A 13,970-nucleotide genomic window follows, 5' to 3' on the forward strand; every position below is an offset into this window, starting at 1 on the left:
ATGGGTCAGATAAGGTGGGCTCATTGTTCTTAATAGCTGCATAGTATTCCATTGTGTATATATACCACTGCTTTCTCAGCCACTCATCTGTTGTTGGGCACCTGGATTCCTTCCAGGTTTTAACTATTATGAATTGTGCTGCTATAAACATAGATGTAGACATATCTTTTTGGTTGGGCATTATGGAATCCTTGGGGTATATCCCCAGGAGAGGAATTACTGGGTCATATGGAAGGTCTATGTGTAGCCTTGTGAGAGTTCTCTAGACTACTCTCCAGAGAGGCTGGACCAATTGACATTCCCACCAGCAGTGCAGAAGGGTTCCTCTGTCCCCACAGACTCTCCAACATTTGTTGCTGCTGTCCCTTTTGATGTATGCCATTCTCACAGGGGTAAGGTGCTATCTCAATGTATTTATTTGCATTTCCCTGACAATCAGCGACCTGCAGCAGTTTTTCTTATGTTTGTTAGCCTTTTGTATCTCCTCTGAAGTGACTGTCTTTTTCATATCCTCTGCCCATTTTTGGATGGGGTAATTTGCTTTTTTTGGTGCTAAGTTTGATGAGTTCTTTGTATATTTTGGTGATTAGTCTTTTTCTGATGTTTGGCATGTGAAGATCTCCCATTCTGTGAGGGGTCTCTTTGTTTGTGTGATAGTTTCTTTGGCTGTGCAGAAGCTTTTCAATTTGTTGTAGTGCCATTGGTTTATTTCTGCTTTAGTCTTTCTTGCAATTGGGTTTGTTTCATGAAAGATGTCCTTGAGGTTTAGGTGGGAAAGTGTTTTACCAATGTTTTCCTCTAAGTATTTGATAGTTACCGGTCTGACATCCAGGTCTTTGATCCATTTGGAGTTCATTTTTGTTTCTGGTGAGATAAGGTGGTTCAATTTCATTCTTTTGCATGTTACAACCTAGTTTTCCCAATGCCATTTATTGAAGAGAGTCTCCTTCTTCCATGTAATACTTTGGACCCCCTTATCATCAAAGATTAGATGTCCATAGGTGTGGAGGTTTAGGTCTGGGCTTTCAATTCTGTTCCACTGGTCTGTGTGCCTGTTTTTGTTCCAGTACCAGGCTGTTTTGGTGATGATGGCCTTATAATATAGTTTGAGATCTCGGAGTATGATGCCTCCATTTCTGTTTCTTTTCCTCAATATGGTTTTGGCAATTCTAGGTGTTTTTTGGTTCCAGATAAATGATTGTAGTTTTTGTTCTACTTTCTTAAAGAAGCTTGATGGAACTTTGATGGGTATTGCATTAAATTTGTATCTGGCTCTGGGGAGAATATTCATTTTGATAATATTTATTCTTCCAATCCATGAGCATGGGGTGTCTCTCCATTTCTTGGTATCAGTTTCTGTTTCCTTGAAGAGTGACTCATAGTTTTCAGTATACAAGTCTTTCACTTCTTTGGTCAGCTTTACTCCTAGGTATTTTATTGATTTTGTTGCAACACAGTAATAGATTCTTAATCACAATGACTACCAAACCCTATATGTATCAAATCATGGATCAACATGAATTTCTTTTCTTTTGCCTATCACATGTGTTACGTGCAATATTTTAATTAATACTATGAATTTTATTTTTATTATTTAATGTTTATCTTGTCATTGAGTTTTTCAATTTTTTAACCAATTATTTTTAAATGCAGAGTTTTTGTCAAAGTAATAGTATGTTTTGCCATAAGAATGTTATATTTGTCTGAAATGTCCATTTATCCTTTCCAGGTCTCTTAAATCATTTAGGAAAAATGACAAGGTATAGTAAAAATAACTTAAACATATTTCTTAAAATGTATATGTGTTTTTCTTATTTATTCATTTATTTATTTACTATTGTCTTCATTGTTATTGCTGGTGCTGGTTGCAGGCAGTTGGTGTCCACAGCTTCTGTCAGCCAATTTTTTCCATTTTATTGAGTAGGACAGAGAGAAATTGAGAGGGGCAAGAGACACAGAGGTAGAAGGAAAGATCTGGAAACCTGCTTCCAGGCCTGTGTAGCTTCTCTCAGGGTTTTGAATCCAGGTATTTTATGGGCCCTTGCAGTTAGTACTATGTGCACTTATGCAAGTGTGCCACTGCCCGGTGTTGATATATTGTATTAATTACAAAGTGCATTGGTTTAAATACAGTGAAATATTAAATGTGTCCTTAGTTGTCATCCCTTTTTTCATAAATGTCAACTCTGTTAAGAATTGCAAAAGCCTGAACCTGGGTCTTTACACACGGCCAGTTCCTTTTCCTTTTCCTTTCCTTTCCTTTCCTTTCCTTTCCTTTCCTTTCCTTTCCTTTCCTTTCCTTTCCTTTCCTTTCCTTTTCTCTTCTTTTAAGCCTTTTGATAGTGGTTCACAAGATCATAATTGCAGGAGCATATTCCTACACTGCCACCTCACTAAATTTCTTTAACTCACCCACCACTCCTGCCATAATTACTGTAGTTCTCACAATGTCACTTTTTTATTATTGAATTTACATAAATTTCAGTTCACTATCTCTGACTGTGAACAAAACCATGGAGTAGTTTTCTTGAGCAGTGACCTTGGTGTATGTCAAGTGGATTTTAATTCACCAGCATTTGATTGCATCATTCTACCCATCTTGTCTTCACATTTTCTGTCTCTTTGTGCCTCCTGTTGCTGATGCATCCTGGTCTATTCTGAATTTCTTTGTTTCTCCCCCCACCCACCCCGATTTTGCCATGTACACCTCCTTTCAATAGTACTTACCAAGGGAAGAATAGGTGGAGGTCAAGATAAAGGCAAATGAGCTTCATTTCTCCGGATATGGAAGGATGGAAGGGAGCAGTGTTTTGACTGACAACATTTAATTTTTAGTAATTTGAATATGTCATTCCACCTCTCCCTGCCTCTATATTTTTTTATTTGAAATAAGATATTTTTTTTATCAGTTGTTGCTGCCATCATTTTGGGCTTCAATTAATGCTAGCAATTCCACCTCAGGAGGATTTGACTAATCATTTGCTTTCTTCTCAGACAGCCTCATCAGAGTTCCTATTATCAGCTGACAGTGGGGCTAAAGCAGAATTAGCTGTCATCTATTTATACAGCTGTATGGTTGTTTAATGGGAAGCGTAGGGGGCATTAATCCTTTTTCTGATTCTTTTTAAATTTTATTTTATTTATTTATTCCCTTTTGTTGCCCTTGTTGTTTTATTATTGTAGTTATTATTATTGTTATAGTTGTTGGATATGACAGAGAGAAATGGAGATAGGAGGGGAAGACAGAGAGGAGGAGAGAAAGATAGACACCTGCAGACCTGCTTCACCGCCTGTGAAGCGACTCCCCTGCAGGTGGGGAGCCGGGGCTCGAACCGGGATCCTTATGCCGGTCCTTGTGCTTTGCGCCACCTGCGCTTAACCTCCTGTGCTACAGCCCGACTCCCCTTTTTCTGATTCTTAAACTAGCGGTACTTTATATATTCAGCTGGTTCTATATGGTAAATGCCACTTAAAAAAATTTTTTTTTATTTTATAAAAAGGAAACATTGACTAAACCATAGGATAAAAAGGGTAAAACTTCACACAATTCCTACCACTAGAACTCTGTATCCCACCCCCTCCTCTGATAGCTTTCCTATTCTTTAACCCTCTGGGAGTATGGATCCAAGATCATTGTGGGATGCTGATGGTCTGACTTCTGTGATTGCTTTCCCACTGAATATGGGCATCTACAGGTGAATCCATACTCCCAGCCTCTCTCTTTCTCTAGTGGGGAAGGGCTCTGGAGAAGCAGAGCTCCAGGAAACATTGGTGGGGCTGTCTGTCCAGGAAAGTCTGGTCGGCATCATGCTAACATCTGGAATCTGGTGGTTGAAAAGAGAGGTAACATACAAAGCCAAACAAATTGTTGACCAATCATGGACCTAAAGGCTGGAATAGTTCAGATGAAGAGTTGGGGGGGTGTTCCCTCAATTTTGTAGGTAGCTCCATTTTGTAATTAGTTCTTAGGCATATCTTACTTATATTCCAAAGGGCCTGTGGCTATAGTATTTTGTTGTTGTTGTTGTTCCCTGAGCCTGAAATCTGATATGCAAGTGGATCCAAGTTATTGTCTGGGGAGATGATGCCATGGCTGGAAAAGGACCAAAAAGCCGGATCAGGGAAGAGAGTAGCTCCCTAATATGGGAAAGTGTTATAAATATTGTTGACTGTAAACCCCATTGATTTGATGGGCTCAGGAGCCTATGTGACCTCTGCATCCCTGTAGATCTGAGCTCACATTCTGTCGTCATGAGTAGAAACATTCCAAGTGGCCTCAATATCGACTCATCTTCCTCAGGTATAGCATAGTGTATTTTGTCCATCCTCCCTTTGGAGGATGGGACATTCTCTTGCATTGTAGATCCAAGTTGAGGACAATGTCCTATGGGGACCCACAAAGGGTTCTATTATGTAGTTCCTGTTAGAGATGACCGGTAACAGTTGAGAGAGGGGTTTATTCGCGGTCTAGGCCCATCATGCCTGTTTGGGAATTTCAGGACTCCCTGACGAGGGCCCCAGCTGATGGGGTGGCCTGATAGTGACGAAAGAGTCATCTGCTGAAGCATCACACTATCCTGCCGTGTAGTTCTGACAGAGTGTTCTTTGTCTATTCTTAATTTTCTTTCCAGATGGAGTTGGTGCTCTTAGTTCGTGATCAGTTGATAAAGGTCTGATGACCATTAACAGTGGAGAGAGGGATTTATAGGAGTGCATTTATTGTTTTCTTTCTTTTTTTAAATATATTATTTATTTATTCATGAGAAAGATAGGAGGAGAGAGAAAGAACCAGATATCACTCTGGTACATGTGCTGCCGGGGATTGAACTCAGTACCTCATGTTTGAGAGTCCAATGCTTTATCCACGGCGCCACCTCCTGGACCACTCTTGTTTTCTTTTCTTTGCCTCCATGGTTATTATTGGGCCTTGGTGCCTGCACTATGAATCCATTGCTCCAGGTTTTTTTTTTTTTTCAATATTTTTGTTTTGCATAGGACAGAGAGAGGGTGGGAGGAGAGGGTAAGACAGAGAGAGGGGGAGAGAAAGATAGACACCTGCAAGCCTGCTTAACCGCTTGTGAAGTGAATCCCCCCCCCGGCAGGTGGGGAGCCAAAGCTCGATCCAGGACCCTTGTGCCGGTCCTTGTGCTTTTTACTGTGTGCTCTGAACCCAGCCTGGTCCCCAAGAGCATATTTCTTTATATTAGCTTCTTGTGAGATGTAAGATCTGGTTTCCACTCTATTTATAAGTCTATTATTTAACATGTTTTTTTATTTTATCTTCATGACACTAAGGATTTCTTACTTTTGTTTTCCTTTTCAAAGAAGCTCTTGGGTTCACCAATCTTTTGCATTGTCTTTTTGTTTCCATCCCATTAAATTCTGCCTCAATATTCACTATATACCCTGTCCACTGACTTTGTTACATTTGTTCCATTTTTTTCCGGGCCCCTTAGTTGTAACAGTGGAGTGTCTCAGATTATTTTTTCTTCTTTATATGAGCCTGAATGTTTATGAACACCCATTAGGATTCCTTCTACACTGTGCCATATACTTTTCTAACTAATGTCTTCTCTACATTTTCACTTGCTACCAGGAGCTTAATAATTTGGTTTTTGACTCTTCCTATAATACTTCTACAATAATGGGATGACTAGCCTCCACAGTATGGTTTTTATCCCAGGTCTGCTTCAAGTTGATTTCTGGCATTCTTTCTCAGATTCCCTTTCCTTGTAAGATTCTGGCCTATCATTTCCTAGCAGTATCTGCATGCAGTACACAAAAGTATGGATATCAAATGCTTCAAGTCACAATCTACAAAGTTTTCTAATGTAATCTGTGTGTTTTTATAGGACTGTGAAGGTGAGAACAGGATGAAGAAGAATGCTTATGAGGATCAAGCTACTGAAAAGGGCAGTGGAATGGTATTTCTCCAGAGGGTAATTTCAGTTTTTAGAAGATATCAGCATTCCTCAAAGGTGTGTAGATTTCCCCAGAGTATTGGGTGTGGGTCATTGCTAACACCTCTACCATTTGTGTTCTCATTCACTGTGTGGAAGGAGGATTGATAGCACATAGGCAGGGCACAATCTCTGTTAATCTCCACTTTGATCTGTCATCCCACAGGGATTGGGAAAGCAGATACCTGATTGGAGCTCAGCCTCCATAGCAACAGACTCACTAGGAAGGCCATCCCCCAGTTCCTGGAGACCCCAGCCCTCCCTCTGACTCATACCTCTGCTGCCCTCCAGGAGAATTCAGAGAATCACTCTGGGGGCCCTTCTAGAGAACTGTACACTTTCCTAAAGCCAGAGACACAAATCAAGTATTGAAGGTGGGGGACTAAGGGCACACCCAGTAGTGGAGACAAGATAGCAGATAAAATGACCCAGGTTCTCATCCCTGGTCCCTACCCCCACCTATATGGGGAAAGCATCCACTTCATGTGTGGTGGAGCAGTACTGCAGGTATCTCTCTTCTTTTTCTTTGCTTCACTGAATAGGAAGACTATTTCAGGTATGATCCAGGGGGCCACATGACTTTAGTAATTTTTGCTTGAGTGTGAAAGCTAACATAGAGGTAGACTAAGAATATTGTTTGGGAAGATAATGTCAGAGTTGAGACTAGGGCTAGAATACTGGATTAGAGCAGAGAGTAGCTACCAAACTAGAAAGTATAGAAATAAAATTATCTGTTTACCCCACTGATGTGACCTGGAGCCCACATATATTCCTATTTAGCACAGGAGAGATTCCTAACAGTGTATCTATTTTTCTGTCTCTCTCTCTTTCCCTCATTGTCAGTTTCTCTTTAATCTATCTGTTTAAAAAAAGGGAAAATGGAAGAGAGAGAAAGGAGAAGAAGTAAGGAGTGGGAGGAGGAGCAAGAAGTAGCAGCAGGAGGACAGGAGAAGGTAGAGAAGGAGGAGAAGAAGTAAGATGATGACTGGGTTCAGTGAATTCACAGTAATGGTACTGAACGCATCAGTAAGTCTGTCACAAAATAATAATAAAATAAACTGAAAATAAAATCAGAACAATTCCATCCTGAAATCTCAAGGAATATGCTGAGCATAAAGTGTCACTGAACTCTAGAAAAATGAACTCTAGACTAACAGCATGCTGAGATATCATTCTATAAAAATGGATGCTATATGAATCCATTCTACCAGGTGTAGCATGAAATTGCACTAACATGGTGACACTTTCAAATAACCTGGCTAGTTTAATTAGTAAAACCATTCAGCATTGCGCTCTATGAAGTGTGAATAATATGAGGAGTTCTTAGCATTGACCTTTCTGTTACTAGTGTTACTAAGAGGTCAGTAGCTGGAGTTGGTTCAGGCTATAATTAGTTTTCTGTCATCTGGCTGTACTCTTGTATGGTTATGGAATATGTAGATTGGGGGCAAGACTCATTCTTTGGAATGCTGTTCTCACACTTGGTAAGCACCATAATGACCTGTGGCTTCTATTGTGGTAAATACTGCTTCATGTCTTTGTAAACAGAACTGAACATTTGCTAGCACCCAACACCATCTGAAAAGCAGGAAAAAAAGTAATCAAGCCAAGAAGAGTTCAGTGCTTAGTTACTGAAGCACCACAACATCACACCACTTAAATCTGGCTGATCGTGTTTGCATCTGTCTGTCTATTACTTTCCCAGTCAGTGGGGATTGAAAATGTTGGGGAGTGCACAGTGGATGGATGTAAATCAGTTCACAAATCATGACTGACCTCTCAGGAATGTTCATTAACTCAGAGAGCAATTTATGAAACAACTAGTGATCTGTAGTGATAAGTTCAAATAATTTTATTCATTAAAATGATAAAAATAATTCTAATCATAAAGCAGTTTAAGTGAAAACTTCTTTAGTAATAAAATAATAAACAGTGTTCCTTATACTGAACATTGATGAAGGTAAAAGAAGAAAGAGTGCACTCAAGTAGTAGAATGGCAGCTCCACAAAGCAAAACAGATGTTTCTGGTTTCAACAATGGATTACGTGACCGCATGCAGAAGAGAAGAGCTGCAAATTGTGAAAGGTAAGTGGAGGGCAATATATCACTGTATAATTGATCTATTCCTAGGGAATGTAGGGAAGGGCTGGGACAGAGAGGGTGCTGTTTCTCTGCCAGGCTAGCGTGAGGTTGTTTCTTCCCAAGCACGTTCTCTCTGGGTTGGAGCGAACTCGACCAGAGCCAACCTGGGCTGCTGATTACTCAGTGACACAGGAGAGGTACCAGGAACTCATGGCGGAGCGGATGTGCAATGCATCTTTATTGATCAGAGACAACACCTTTATATCTTTGGAAATGGAAGTTTCAAGTCAGAATAGGAAAAGGGTAGGAAACGGGTGGAGAAAAGGAAAGAGCACGAAGGTAGAAAGCTTCCATAGCAACTGTTGCAAAGGTTTTACCTGGTGGGATTAATTAATACCCTTCAGGCAGGGTGGCTCTCATCAAAACAATGATTATGTTAATAGACCATAATATCAGAGATGGAGCAGAGCAGGGGGGCTGCCCGACAGTTCTCGGTACATGATTTTGGAAATGGACATAGATAGGGGTAAGTCTGTTTCTTTACCAGTTGTATTATTATGAACCATTGATCATCTTCTTCTTCATATTGTAAATTGTAGTTACCGTTCTGTAATGAAGGAGACAAAAGAAAAAGGAGAGAGGAGATTGGCATCAGAAATCTCTGTAGTTACACCAGTGCTTGAGAAGCGTGCTACACTAACCCTTGATGAACTTCAAACGGAGATAGGCTACACTCCGAGGAGGTAAAATCTTCAAATTCTTTATTGCTTAGTAAAGCAAAACAAATAAAACTGTTGTTACTGAAAATGCCATTCAGTTTCAAAGGCTAGTATAGAAAAATCTAAACTATACTAGGCAAAGCTGATGATACAGATATGAAGTCATTACAGTAAATGCTTCTTTTAGGGCTGAGGGTTCGTTCAGTGGGTAAGGCGCAGCTCACTAACTGTACAGCCAGTACTGAAGTCCTTACACCACAGGGGAGTGCCACTACACGAGAAGGTCTCATTCACTGAGGTCTCTGTGCCCTTATTTATCTATGCCTGAAATAAAAAGAATGAAAGTCAGGTTGGGAGCAATAAAAATATGCATGTGTAATGATCTAGTTTTACACCAGCAAATGATAATTAGTTAATTACTTAAAGATTGCACTGACAATGAAACTACAATAAGGGGAGTCGGGCCGTAGCGCAGTGGGTTAAGTGCAGGTGGCGCAAAGCACAAGGACCGGCATAAGGATCCCGGTTCGAACCCTGGCTCCCCACCTGCAGCGGAGTCGCTTTACAGGCGGTGAAGCAGGTCTGCAGGTGTCTATCTTTCTCTCCTCCTCTCTGTCTTCCCCTCCTCTCTCCATTTCTCTCTATCCTATCCAACAATGACAATAACAATAATAACTACAACAATAAAACAACAAGGGCAACAAAAAGGAATAAATAAATAAAATAAATATTTAAAAAAATAACTTTAAAAAAAAAAGAAACTACAATAAGGAAGAATTAATCCTTTAGAAAGTCATATATATTCCGAAAGGCATTAAAGGAATTAATACATTGGAATGAATGTGGCTTAAAAGGCTTTTATTTGGGTAGCGGGGGGGGGGGGTGGAGATAGCATAATGCTTATGCAAACAGACTCTCCTGCCTGAGGATCCTTATTCCCAGGTTCAATCCCCCCGTATCACCATAAGCCAGAACTGAGCAGTGCTCTGGGGTTTCTCTCTGTCTCTTTCTCTTCATCTCTTCACCAAAAATAAAATAAATAAAAATATTTTCAAAAAGGCTTTTATTTAATTTTTATTTATATATTTTAAAACATTTTTTCATATAAAAATGACTTACAGGGGACCAGGCTGTGGCACAACCTGTTAAGCACATACACGACAGTGCACAAGGACCCAGGTTCAAGCTGTTCATGTCTACCTGCAGGGGGAAAGCTTCATGAGTGGTGAAGCAGAGCTTCAGGGGTTTCTATGTCTCATTTTCTCTTTATCTCCCCCTCTCAATTTCTCCCTATCTCTATCTAGTAATAAATACATATATACTTATATACTATATATATATATACACATATATATATATATATTTAAAAGTTAGTTGCATTGGGGAAATAGAGAAAGACCTGCACCACTACTTCATGACTCATGAGATTAGCCCCTCTAGTGACTGACCTGAGTCTTGAATCCTGGGTCATACACATTCTGGCATATACATTCTAACAAGTGTAACAATATATCTTGATTTAAGAAAGAAATGGTTGTTATATGGTATCTGAATTTTTGTGCTTTTAGGAATAATTCTTAAGAAAAGCCATACTTATTAAACTTGATGTGTCTGCAATTTCTCTATAAGAATCAAATTGGGAGTCAGGCTATATCACAGCGGGTTAAGTGCACCAGGTTAAGCACAGGTGATGGAAAGTGTAAGGACCTGCCTAAGGATCCCAGTTTGAGTCCCCAACTCAGGGGAGTCATTTCCCAAGTGGTGAAGCAGGTCTAGAGGTGTCTAGCTTTCTCTCCACCCTCTTTCCATCCTCTCTCTATTTCTGTCTGTTGTATCCATCAATAATAAAATCAATAACAACAACAATAATAACTACAACCATAAACAAGGTTAACAAAAGGGAATCAATAAATATAAAAAAGTAATCATGTAGGTTGAAATGCATTATTTTATAAAGATAGTAGTGGGCTATATAGTTGGGCCAGTGGTAGAAACAGGAGTTTCATGATTGGGGCTCTGAATTTTATTCTGAGCACTTGTCAATCTGAGGGGAGTGATCTTATTCAATAAGGAATAGATGAGATCCTTGTAAGCTCATGATCCATTCATGGGAAGATTTATAGCAGTGGCTCTGCATTCTTAAAGTGGAACATCCACATATAAGCACAGATATTATATGCATACCTATTATGGTATTATACAAAGATTTTACAATTATAGTAATATGTCATGCTGTGACACGGAGGTAAGAAAGAGGAGATCCAGAGCAGAGAGGGAACACAATTCTTTATTCGTGCTGGCAACTCAGTTGGGTGAGAGTGCAGTGGTTTGGGCCACGTGGAGCTAGCCAAAATGGATGCCTCACGCAGCAACCTCCTCTGCATCTAATCACTGAAGTGAAAGGCCAGGAAGAGAGTGAGGCATGGAGGAAGAAGGGCTATCTAGGGCAAAAACCGGGAGTGACAAGCCGGGATAGGATTGGTTGGGAAAGGTACTCCGAGAATGTCCCAACTCTTGTGGGAACTGGCACTAGCCTGAGGGGACATCTGCACAGCAGTAATAAGTATGAAGCATTTTAAATACTAATGGTGAGAACAGTGCCATTGGCACAAGTAGGTGTGACTTTGTTGAGCACTTTGCACCTGATGAAGACATAAGAGTAGTTCTGTGAGGGAGTCCGGCTGTAGCACAGCGGGTTAAGCGCAGGTGGCGCTAAGCTCAAGGACCGGCGTTAGGATCCCGGTTCGAGCCCCCGGCTCCCCACATGCAGGCAGGTCCCTTCACAGGGAGTGAAGCAGGTCTACAGGTGTCTGTCTTTCTCTCCCCCTCTGTCTTCCCCTTCTCTCTCCATTTCTCTCTGTCCTATCCAACAACAACGACATCAATAATAACTACAACAATAAAACCACAGGGTAACAAAATGGAATAAATAAATTAAAAAAAAGAGTAGTTCTGTGTATGACGGCAAACAGGAGATTTTTGCACAATAAGCAGCCTGTTATGAAGAGCACTGCACAGGCTATATTTCAGGGTCAAAAGAATTCAAGTGCAAGTGGCATGCTCAATGTACCAAGCAGGGTCAGTGACAGATGTTGAGAAGTCAATAGTTGGTCTTGTCAGCATCAATCTAGCTTTGAATGGAACACAGTCTGCATATTGGTGAATGCTTAGAGTCAGATCTCAACTCTAGACTATTTTGCTGTTTTGCACATTCTATAGCAACCTTTCCATGTACACGGAATCCAGATGCTACATTGGGCAACAGTGGTAGCAGAATGATAATATTGATTCCTTTACTTTGATAATTCTCAAGGAATCTGAAATGTACAATGCCGAGAGTTTATTCTGATAAACTTTAGTTCGTTCTTTGTAATAATTACATGACATTTGCCTGAAATCATTCTTTTCCCTCTTTTCTTTCAGGCTCCGGACAGTATGGCTTGATACAAAGTACATGGTATGGTACACATGACTTGTATGTTTCTTAAAAAATAACCATTTATGTTGATAGACAATGTGCAATTGCCTCGTATTAGGTATAACTAGAGCAAGAGAGAAACTACCTGTAGTGACGGAAGAACCAAATTATAACAGCACTGAAATATGGCTGACTATGTTTGTGTTTATTCTAGCCTCTCTCTTTGACAGTCAGGATGGTTCGGGAATGTTGGGGGCAGAAGAGGAGCAGGAAATAAGTTCCCTGCTTAGGAATGGCCTTTCAGAAATATTTGTTACTTCTGCTTCTTTCACTCAGAATTAAGGAGCAGTTTAACAGTTAGAGATCTGTAATGATAAACTAAAAGAAGTTCCAATCATTTCATTCATTCATGAAAATCATTGAACTACTTCTATGGATAATTTAATTAAAACTAAAGCTACTTTAAGGAGTCCACTAACAAACATTTCCCCAATATGAAACTTTCCTAAAGGTTCATAAAGAACAAAGCCTGTGCAGCAATAGTCCTGACAAAATATTAGAGGGCAAACCTTATGCTGAGGGTGCTGCCATCAAATATGGATTCATGCAACCTAGAGTCTTTTATATTATTTATTTAAGAAAGGAGACATTAACAAAACTGTAGGACACGAGGGGAACAGCTACACACAATTCCCACTGCCCGATCCCTATATCCCATCCCATCCCCTGATAACTTTCCCATTCTCTGTGAGTATGGACCCAGGGTCATTGTGGGTTGCAGAAGGTAGAAGGTAGAAGGTCTGGCTTCTGTAATTGCTTCCCCGCTGAACATGGGCATTGACTGGTCGTTCCATACTCCCTGTCTGCCCCTCTCTTTCCCTTGTAGGGTGGTTCTCTGGGGAAGCGGGGCTCCAGGACACGTTGGTGGGGTGGTGCTCAGTCCAGGGAAGTCTGGTCTGTATCATGCTGGCATCTGGAACCTGGTGGCTGAAAAGAGAGTTAACATACAAAGCCAAACAAATTGTAGAACAATAATGGACATAAAGGCTGATATAGTGCAGATGAAGTGTTGGGGGGGGTACTCCCTGCAGACTCTTGTGTACTTCTGATTTCAGATATATATTTTTCCCTGGTTTATGGGCCCGTGTGAACATATGCTCTATCTCAGGGGAGCTGGACTATACCTAGGTTTGGGGACTTTATTGGGGAATGCACCACCTGGAATGGAATTAGAGAATACTTTGAAAGGAAAGGTCTCACTTGAGTCATGAAGCGGAAGGGTTGTCATTCCACACCTCAAGTTTCTGGACACAGTCTGTGGTGAAGCATGTTGGGGTGGCACTCGTTGCACTGATTAGGTTGTGATCCGCAGATGCATTGTTATTTGATTTGAATTGAGAGAAGCATGCAGGAACATGGGCCCCACCCTAAGAATCCAGGCTTGGGGGAGATAGTCTCTGTAGTGGAAATGTGAGGTTCCTGCTGTCTTAAGGTTCAAGAAGACAATGGTTAGTTATTGTTGTCATCTCATTATTTGGTAATTGGGTTAGCTTTAAAAAGTCCCTTTGTTAGGGTTTGCTGTATAATGCCCAGCATCTTGTATATAGCTGTGCTACCGGTTGCTTCTGTTCTCCTTGGTCTAGGCTTTTGAGATAGTCAACATATCAAAGACTCAGCCTATGTATTAAAAAGACTCAGTCTGTGTTTAAAAAAGTTGTAGACATATGATCAATTTTCCCCTCTCATATTAATTAAATAGTGGTTTATATGACTACACTTTAATAGGAGTTT

At 40.4% G+C, this 13,970-nt stretch overlaps 1 protein-coding gene across 1 annotated transcript in view; it reads left to right on the top strand.

Moving 5' to 3' along the window:
* The first annotated feature begins 5,861 nt into the window (after positions 1–5,861).
* Positions 5,862–13,970, top strand: part of LOC107523598 (ankyrin repeat domain-containing protein 26-like) — a 29,337-nt gene continuing 21,228 nt past the window's right edge. The window contains exons 1-3 of the mRNA XM_060182192.1: positions 5,862–5,978; positions 7,921–8,045; positions 12,185–12,218. Of these exons, the coding sequence (XP_060038175.1) occupies positions 5,874–5,978; positions 7,921–8,045; positions 12,185–12,218 (264 nt within the window). The 5' untranslated portion in view covers positions 5,862–5,873. The remainder of the gene's footprint in view (positions 5,979–7,920; positions 8,046–12,184; positions 12,219–13,970) is intronic.

Source organism: Erinaceus europaeus, chromosome 23 (assembly GCF_950295315.1).
Source record: "Erinaceus europaeus chromosome 23, mEriEur2.1, whole genome shotgun sequence".
Taxonomy (NCBI): domain Eukaryota; kingdom Metazoa; phylum Chordata; class Mammalia; order Eulipotyphla; family Erinaceidae; genus Erinaceus; species Erinaceus europaeus.